Genomic DNA, 7,672 nt, shown 5'->3' on the forward strand with positions numbered 1-7,672 from the left:
TACCTCTTCACCGAATCTGAATTTATCGGATTAGGCAAGTTTTTCCCGTCCATTTCAGCTAGGATCAAGGCTCCTCCAGAAAAGGCATTTTTTACAACATAAGGGCCCTCCCAATTCGGCATCCATTTCCCCCTAAAATCTTTTTGTAGAGGAAGAATTTTTCTCAACACCAGGTCTCCCTCGTGAAATTTCCTAGGTCGGACCTTCTTGTTGTAGGCTCACATCATTCTTTTCTGGTACATCTGACCATGCTGAACAGCTTTTAGCCTTTTTCCCTCTATCAAGTTTAACTGATCGTATTGAGACTGAACCCATTCCGCTTCACCAATTGTAGCTCAGACAAGACCCGGAGAGAAGGGATTTCAACTTCGATGGGCAAGACTGCCTCCATGCCATAAACTAAGGAGAAAGGCGTTGCCCCGGTGGAGGTCCTAATTGACGTTCGATAAGCAAGGAGGGCAAATGGTAACTTCTCATGCCAGTCCCTGTAAGTCTCAGTCATCTTCCCCACAATCTTCTTTATATTTTTATTGGCCGCTTCCACTGCACCATTCATTTTTGGGCGATACGGCGACGAATTGTGATGTCTGATCTTGAATTGACTGCAGACTTCTGCTATTGAACTGTTATTCAAATTCAACGCATTGTCGAATATGATTCTTTCAGGCATTCCATACCGACATATGATCTCTCTCTTCAAGAACTTACTGACTGATGACTTTGTAACATTAGCATCTGGGCGCCTCTACCCATTTGGTGAAGTAGTCAATAACCACGAATATGAAACGATGCCCATTTGAAGCCTTCGACGATATTGGCCCGATAACATCCATACCCCACATGGAGAAAGGCCATGGAGAAGTCATGACATGAAAAGGTGAAGGAGGTGCATGCATTTTATCACCATAGATTTGACATTTATGGCACTTCCTGGAATGATTGATGCAATCCCCTTCCATGGTAGACCAATAGTACCCGAATCTCATAATCTGCCTAGCCATTGTGAACCCACTGGCATGTGTTCTGCAGATGCCCTCATGGACTTCTTCTAGAATTTTCTTTGCTTCTACGGCATCCACACATCTTAGCAGTACCTGATCTTTTCCCCTCTTGTACAAGATCTCCCCATCTAAGATGTAATTAATGGCTAGTCTTCTCAGAGTCCTCTTTTCATTCTCCGTTGCTTGGCCGGGATACTCACGATTTTTCACATACCGTAGTATATCCTGATACCAAGGACTATCATCGATTTCCCCTTCTTCAATATTGTAACAATGAGCCGGGTCTTCATAGATACTTATTTGGATTAGTTTCATATCCCCATGTCTGTTCAGCTTGATCATAGAAGCTAAGGTAGCTAGTGCATCAGCCATCTGGTTCTCATCTCGTGGGAGATAGCAAAAGGTGATGTCCTCAAACTCCTTAATCAATTCGAGGACCAACTTTCGATAACCGATTAATTTGGGATCTCTCGTTTCCCATTCACCCCTGAGCTGATATATCACCAATGCTGAATCTCCATAGACCTCTAGCACTTTGATTCCTCGCTCTATAGCTGCATGAATACCCATGATGCACGCTTCGTATTCTGCCATATTGTTTGTACAATCAAAATCCAATTTGCAGGTGAAAGGATAATGATCACCATTCGGGGATACTAAGACTGCCCCAACTCCATTGCCCACAGCGTTCGAGGCTCCATCAAAGTTTAGCTTCCAACTGTGACCTTCTTGGGAACTTTCTTCAGTAGAGGCTACATACAACAAGTCTTCATTCGGAAAATCAAAACTTAACGGTTCGTAATCCTCCAAAGCCCTGCTAGCTAGAAAGTCAGCAATTGCACTCCCTTTCACAGCCTTTTGGCTCACATAGACAATATCAAATTCAGACAGTAAGATCTGCCATCTGGCCATTCTCCCATTCAAAGCAGTTGACTCCATCATATACTTTAACGGGTCTAACTTTGAGATCAGCCAAGTCGTATGGTATAACATGTACTGCCTTAATCTTCGGGTTGTCCAAATCAAAGCACAACATAATTTCTCAATAGGCGAATATCTCATTTCACAGTCAGTGAATTTCTTGCTGAGATAATATATCGCCCTTTCTTTCCTCCCCGTTTCATCATGTTGACCTAACACACACCCCATGGAATTGTCGAATACCGTTAGATACAATATCAGAGGCCTATCCGGGTTAGGTGGTGACAGCACTGGAGTATTAGACAAATACCGCTTCACCTTGTTAAAAGCTTCTTCGCATTCCTCATCCCAAGTACCAGGATTATGTTTCTTCAGGAGACGAAATATAGTGTCACATTTCTCAGTCAGTTGTGAAATGAACCTAGCGATGTAATTCAGTCTTCCAAGGAAATCTCGAACTTCTTTCTGAGTGCGAGGTGGAGGTAAATCTCGTATTGCCTTGACTTTGTCTAGGTCAATCTCGATTCCCTTTTCACTGACCACAAAGCCTAACAATTTTCCTGACTTGGCCCCAAAAGTACATTTCGCCGGATTAAGCTTGAGCTGGAACTTTCTCAATCTTAAGAATAATTTTCTCAAGACCTGCACATTTTCCTCCTCCGTTCTGGACTTCGCGATCATATCGTCAACATAAACTTCGATTTCCCTGTGCATCATATCATGGAACAAGGCTACCATAGCTCTTTGATATGTCGCTCCCGCATTCTTTAATCCAAACGGCATCACTTTATAACAAAATGTCCCCCATAACGTAATGAACGTAGTCTTTCTCATGTCATCAGGATGCATCTTTATCTGATTGTACCCCGAAAAGCCATCCATGAAGGAAAATAATGAAAAGCCCGCAGTATTGTCTACCAATGTGTCGATGTGGGGCAATGGGAAGTTGTCCTTTGGACTAGACTTATTCAAATCCCTGTAGTCCACACACATTCGCACCTTCCCGTCCTTCTTCGGAACTGGTACAATGTTGGCCACCCACTCAGAATACTTGACCTCTTGCAGAAATCTGGCATCAAACTGCTTTTGGACCTCCTCCTTTATCTTCAACACGATATCAGGCCTCATTCTTCTGAGCTTTTGCTACACTGGCTTGCAATCTTCTCTTATAGGAAGACGATGGACTACGATGTCAGTACTCAATCCCGGCATATCCTGGTATGACCATGCAAACACGTCCTTGAACTCTCGGAGTAATTCGATGAGGTCTTGTTTTGTCTTTGCAGAGATATTCGACCCGATCTTCACCTCTTTACCTTCCTCCAAGCTCATAATTTCTATTGATTCCCTGTGGGGTAGGATTTGCTTCTCGGCCATTTCTACCATCTTCAACAAGTCAGGAGACAAACCACAGTCCTCGTCATCCTCAAAATCATGCGATCCCTCTAAACACATATTTCGTTCAAAAGGGGACTCTGAATTTGTAAGAGTGGCATTCGTATCATTGATATTGTAAGACCTGTTATAAAGACAAAATGGATTCAGGAATTTGTTCAGTGCACTATGGTCATGCATGAAATGCAAGTGGGGTTTGGAAAAAATTCACTGTAAAGAAAGATTTGCTCCAAAAATGACCGCAAATATGAACTTTATTAAAATAACGATTTTCTGGACATGAGCCTATTTCACAAAGGAATCCTTATCACTTCTAGGCTAGAAAGCAATAAGGGTGTTTTGGACATTACTCTGAGGAAACCCTAAAAACTACAGGTATTTCTTCTGCAGTCCAGTTGTTTAGCTCCCTTTCTGACTCGTAAGGACGAATATCTGGCAAGGCTCTTCCTCGCGTCGCTTCTTTATACACGGCATGAATACTCCCTAGCTCCGTGTTAATACTTCTGACCCCTTGATAGAGGAAACCTCCCGATACAAAAGTCTTGGATAGGTGAGGAAAGGTCATGGGTTCCAATTCGACTTCATCCCCTGTCAAACGAGCCCTTCTTCTCTCACGCTTCTTTTCTTGCTCTATTTTCCTCTGCCTAGCATCTGGCTTGTATCCTAAGCCAAAACGGTCCTACTTGTCTTTCACTACTGGAGCCTCAACTTGGCCCTGAAGATACTTCCCTAATCCTTTTTTCGGCAAAGCTCCCCTTCCTACTGTCAGTTGCAGACCCATCCTTGTGGTCTTTGATATTCTCGGCATTGGGATCTTGCTTCTCTCCAGGATGAATGTTGCATTTACAAATTCCAAGGAACGGAAAGAGCACTCGATTGCATCATCCCTCATCTCCAAATAAGGCGCATCGTTAGTTACAGATGCAATGATATCCTCCTCAGCATCTATCGTCACTACCCTACCCCTCTCGACACCGCTTTCGCTTTTGATGTAACGATGGCGCATCAAGCACTGTTGAATGAATCCACGGCCTTCCTAATAGGCAACTTTAAGAAGGCTTGATGTCCATAACCAAGAAGTCTACCTCATAGACAGTTGGGCCGATTAACAAGGGTATGTCAATTCTTCCCATGACTTTCCTCTCGGTGCCATCAAATGCTCTCACCACATTCTGACACGATTTCATATGCGAGCTATCCATAGGTAGCCTGTTGAGTGTGGACAGGGGCAATACATTTAATGCCGATCCATTATCTATCAGAATTCCCGGTAATATGTATCCTTTACACCTTGCAGTGATGTGTAAAGCTCTAGTAGATCCCATACCCCCAGGTGGTATTTCATCATCGCTAAAGGAGATGAAATTATCAGCGCGTATATTACCGACTAGTCGATCCAACTTGTTAACAGAGATATCGTCGGCCACATAAGTTTCATTTAGCACCTTCAGTAGTGCATTCCGATGTCCCTCCGAGTTCAGGAGTAAAGCTAGCATAGATATGCGAGCAGGTTGTTTGTGCAGCTGTTCCACAACACTGTACTCGCTATGCTTTATGAACTTTAAGAACTCTCTAGCTTCCTCCTCTTTGATTGGTTCATTGACCAACAATTCGGGTTTGACCACGTTCTTCTTTTTTTCAACTGAAGTTTCCTCTCCTATTGGCTCGACTCGTGCTTTCATCTGTTCGTGGTGCCTTCCTTCATCCTGCTTCTCTCTATTGATTACATCCTCCTTCCCCGGGATTGTCACATTACAATCGTAATTCCAAGGAACCCTCCTGTTATCTTTGTAAGTAAACACGGTCAGTTTTTGAATGATTACTTTTGGTGTTGTTCATGCCCCAACCTCACTGTTCTGAGGTCGCGAGATGATGACCACAGGACGGTTAACCTTCGGGACCCCCAACGCCAACTCTGATGCGCATACATCACTTTCCTCTTGAACTCCTTCACAGAATTTCACCTCCCTATTGTCCATCATGTCTTGTATCAGGGCTCTGAACTCCGTACATTCTTGGATTTCATGCCCCACTTCATGGTGGAACTCACAGTAATTTCTCTTCCTTTCACAGCTTCCTTCTGAGACGATTAGTCCCCTTTTCACCATCTCCATCCAGACCCTTCTCAAAGGAGTCTTTACATCCGCAATATCTACCTTGATTCTTCTGTCTTCGCCCACCATATTGACCCCGCTGTCGGTATGGTTTGGTAATGGATTTTCTGCTTTGGTGGCTTCATCAAATTTAACGACACCCATACCAATGAGCCTTTCAACCAACTTCTTGAAAGCGGTACAATTTTCTATGGAATGCCCCGTAATTCCCGCATGATAGTCGCACTGTGCATTTGTGTCGTACCATTTGGGGTACGGGGGCTGTAAGGGCTTCAGATAGAAAGGGGAAACTACATGTGCGTCGAATAAGTTTCGGTATAATTCCCTGTACGACATAGGAATTGGCGTGAATTGGGGCCTCTCAACATTTCGCCTTGTACTGACCTCCTGTCTCGACGAATTTTACTGACTGGCAGCCACCTTTCCTGGCTGACTCACTGTTACTGACTTCGAGTAACCCTTGTTGTACATGCTCGTGTTGTTCACTTCACTCTCCTTCCTCCTCGAGGCCGATCTTCTGTTACTCTCTCCAACATCGATCTTCCCACTCCTGATGGCGTTCTCAATCATCTCACCGTTCATGACTATATCAGGAAAGCTTTTTGTGGCACTTCCTAACATATGTGTAATGAACGGTGCCTTCAGGGTGTTAATGAACAACATGGTCATTTCCTTTTCAGAGCGGTGGTGAACTTGATCGCGACCTCCTCCATCTCTGTGCGTACTGCCTGAAGCTTTCACTCGGTTTTTTCTCCATGTTCTGAAGGGTGATTCTGTCAGGAGCCATGTCAGTCACATGACTATATTGTTTCATGAATGATTGTGCCAAGTCCCTCCATGATCCAATCGTGGCACGACTCAACTGATTGTACCACTTGGATGTTGCCCCAGTAAGGCTGTCTTGGAAACAGTGTATCAGGAGTTGGTCGTTGTTAACATAACCCGTCATTCGTCTGCAGAACATGGTGATGTGAGCTGCTGGGCAGCTTGTCCCATTGTACTTCTCGAATTCAGGCATCTTAAACTTATGAGGGAGAACAAGATCTGGCACCAAACTCAGCTCTTTTGCGTCAATGCCTCGATAACTTTCAGTGACTTCCATCGCTTTGAACTTCTCCTCGAGCCACTTGCATCGATCCTCTAACTGTTTCGGTAATTCCACCTTTATTCTTTCTTTCTCAGCCACTTCGTCAAAGTCCGGAATGGCAGGGTTCACGGGGTTATTTTCGGGATTAAAACCCGGCCCAGTTTGGAGGTTTGAAACACCAGCTCGAAATTACTGAGGCATGATGGTGACAGTGGATTTGCGCGGGTATTCAGCTTGAACTCGCTCATGTGGAGGGGTGAAACCTGGAGGATAGAAAAGTTCATCATCGTTTCCCTCATCGACATCTGCCATGGGGCCCTTTCCTTTGTCACCTCCCTTAGTTATCAGTCGGGTTAACTTTGCCACTATGTCCTCTTGAGATTCCCGCATCTTCTCAGACATCTCCTGTTTCATCTTGTCTAACCGTTCTCGCATTTGTAGTCAAGCCGGTCTTGCATCTCCTTCAGTAATGCTCGAGCTTCTAATCTCGATCCATATCTTTTGTCTTTGCTCGAGTGCTGTATCGGTGTCGGGTTGGTTGGTTGGTTTCCAGGTTAACTGAGCAATAATTTTGACTTATTAGGATTTAATAAAGGTCTTTAATGCATATGATGTGATGCTAATGCATATGATGCGATGCATGAGATGAATGCAAAAAAGGCGTTAATTATAATTCAATTCCACTCAGAAAACTTTACTAGAGAAAAAAATTTCTTTACATAAAACAACTATAAATACGGCTTTGCCCTAACACTTAGAACTTTAATCTCCCTAAGTAATGATGCCAACTTCTGCCCCTGATCTGATTCCGATTCATACTTCACACTTAGTACATCAGCTTGTACTGCCAAAGTCTACAAGTGCTCAGCTACCCCTTGAATCTGAACTACAGCTTCTCCCATGATGTGATCCCTGCTTGCAACTTGATCCTGAAGATAGTGAAGCTGTTCACTTTGATGATCTTCATTTGCTTCCAGATGTTCAATTCTAGCTTCATAGTCTTGTAACATTGCCTCCAGTTCGGCCACCCTAGCTTTTAATTCATCCTTTTCGCTCTGGCTTTCGGACAAACTCCTCTCAAAGGACTTATTTTGCTTTCGAGTCTCCTGAAATCTCTTTTCCCACCTATCAGCCTTAACCTTTTCTTCTTGAAC

At 43.8% G+C, this 7,672-nt stretch overlaps 2 protein-coding genes across 2 annotated transcripts; both read right to left on the reverse strand.

Moving 5' to 3' along the window:
• Positions 1-286: 286 nt before the first annotated feature.
• LOC105772145 (uncharacterized) lies at positions 287-3,050 on the reverse strand. The gene is made up of 3 exons (XM_052632104.1): positions 2,146-3,050; positions 976-1,905; positions 287-431 (listed from the first exon to the last, which is right to left on the reverse strand). Exons 1-3 carry the CDS (start codon positions 3,048-3,050, stop codon positions 287-289), a joined length of 1,980 nt encoding a protein of 659 aa, XP_052488064.1.
• A 946-nt stretch (positions 3,051-3,996) lies between these two features.
• Positions 3,997-5,767, reverse strand: LOC105772146 (uncharacterized). Its single transcript, XM_052632105.1, has 3 exons — positions 5,170-5,767; positions 4,403-5,103; positions 3,997-4,353 (listed from the first exon to the last, which is right to left on the reverse strand). The coding sequence occupies exons 1-3, from the start codon at positions 5,765-5,767 to the stop codon at positions 3,997-3,999; spliced, it is 1,656 nt and encodes a 551-aa protein (XP_052488065.1).
• Positions 5,768-7,672: the final 1,905 nt, after the last annotated feature.

This window comes from Gossypium raimondii, chromosome 6, assembly GCF_025698545.1.
Source record: "Gossypium raimondii isolate GPD5lz chromosome 6, ASM2569854v1, whole genome shotgun sequence".
Taxonomy (NCBI): domain Eukaryota; kingdom Viridiplantae; phylum Streptophyta; class Magnoliopsida; order Malvales; family Malvaceae; genus Gossypium; species Gossypium raimondii.

What these genes read in the sequence shown, in the direction of transcription:
- LOC105772145 (XM_052632104.1), bottom strand. Translation starts at nt 3,050, where the DNA reads ATGAGGCCTGATATCGTGTTGAAGATAAAGGAGGAGGTCCAAAAGCAG. An exon ending in GTATTCGACAATTCCATGGG is followed by an intron (nt 1,906 to 2,145) that starts GTGTGTGTTAGG and finishes GAGAATGGCCAG; the next exon opens with ATGGCAGATCTTACTGTCTG. An exon ending in AGGCAGATTATGAGATTCGG is followed by an intron (nt 432 to 975) that starts GTACTATTGGTC and finishes AACGTCAATTAG; the next exon opens with GACCTCCACCGGGGCAACGC.
- LOC105772146 (XM_052632105.1), bottom strand. Translation starts at nt 5,767, where the DNA reads ATGTCGTACAGGGAATTATACCGAAACTTATTCGACGCACATGTAGTT. An exon ending in CATCTCGCGACCTCAGAACA is followed by an intron (nt 5,104 to 5,169) that starts GTGAGGTTGGGG and finishes TTACTTACAAAG; the next exon opens with ATAACAGGAGGGTTCCTTGG. An exon ending in TCGGCCCAACTGTCTATGAG is followed by an intron (nt 4,354 to 4,402) that starts GTAGACTTCTTG and finishes GTTGCCTATTAG; the next exon opens with GAAGGCCGTGGATTCATTCA.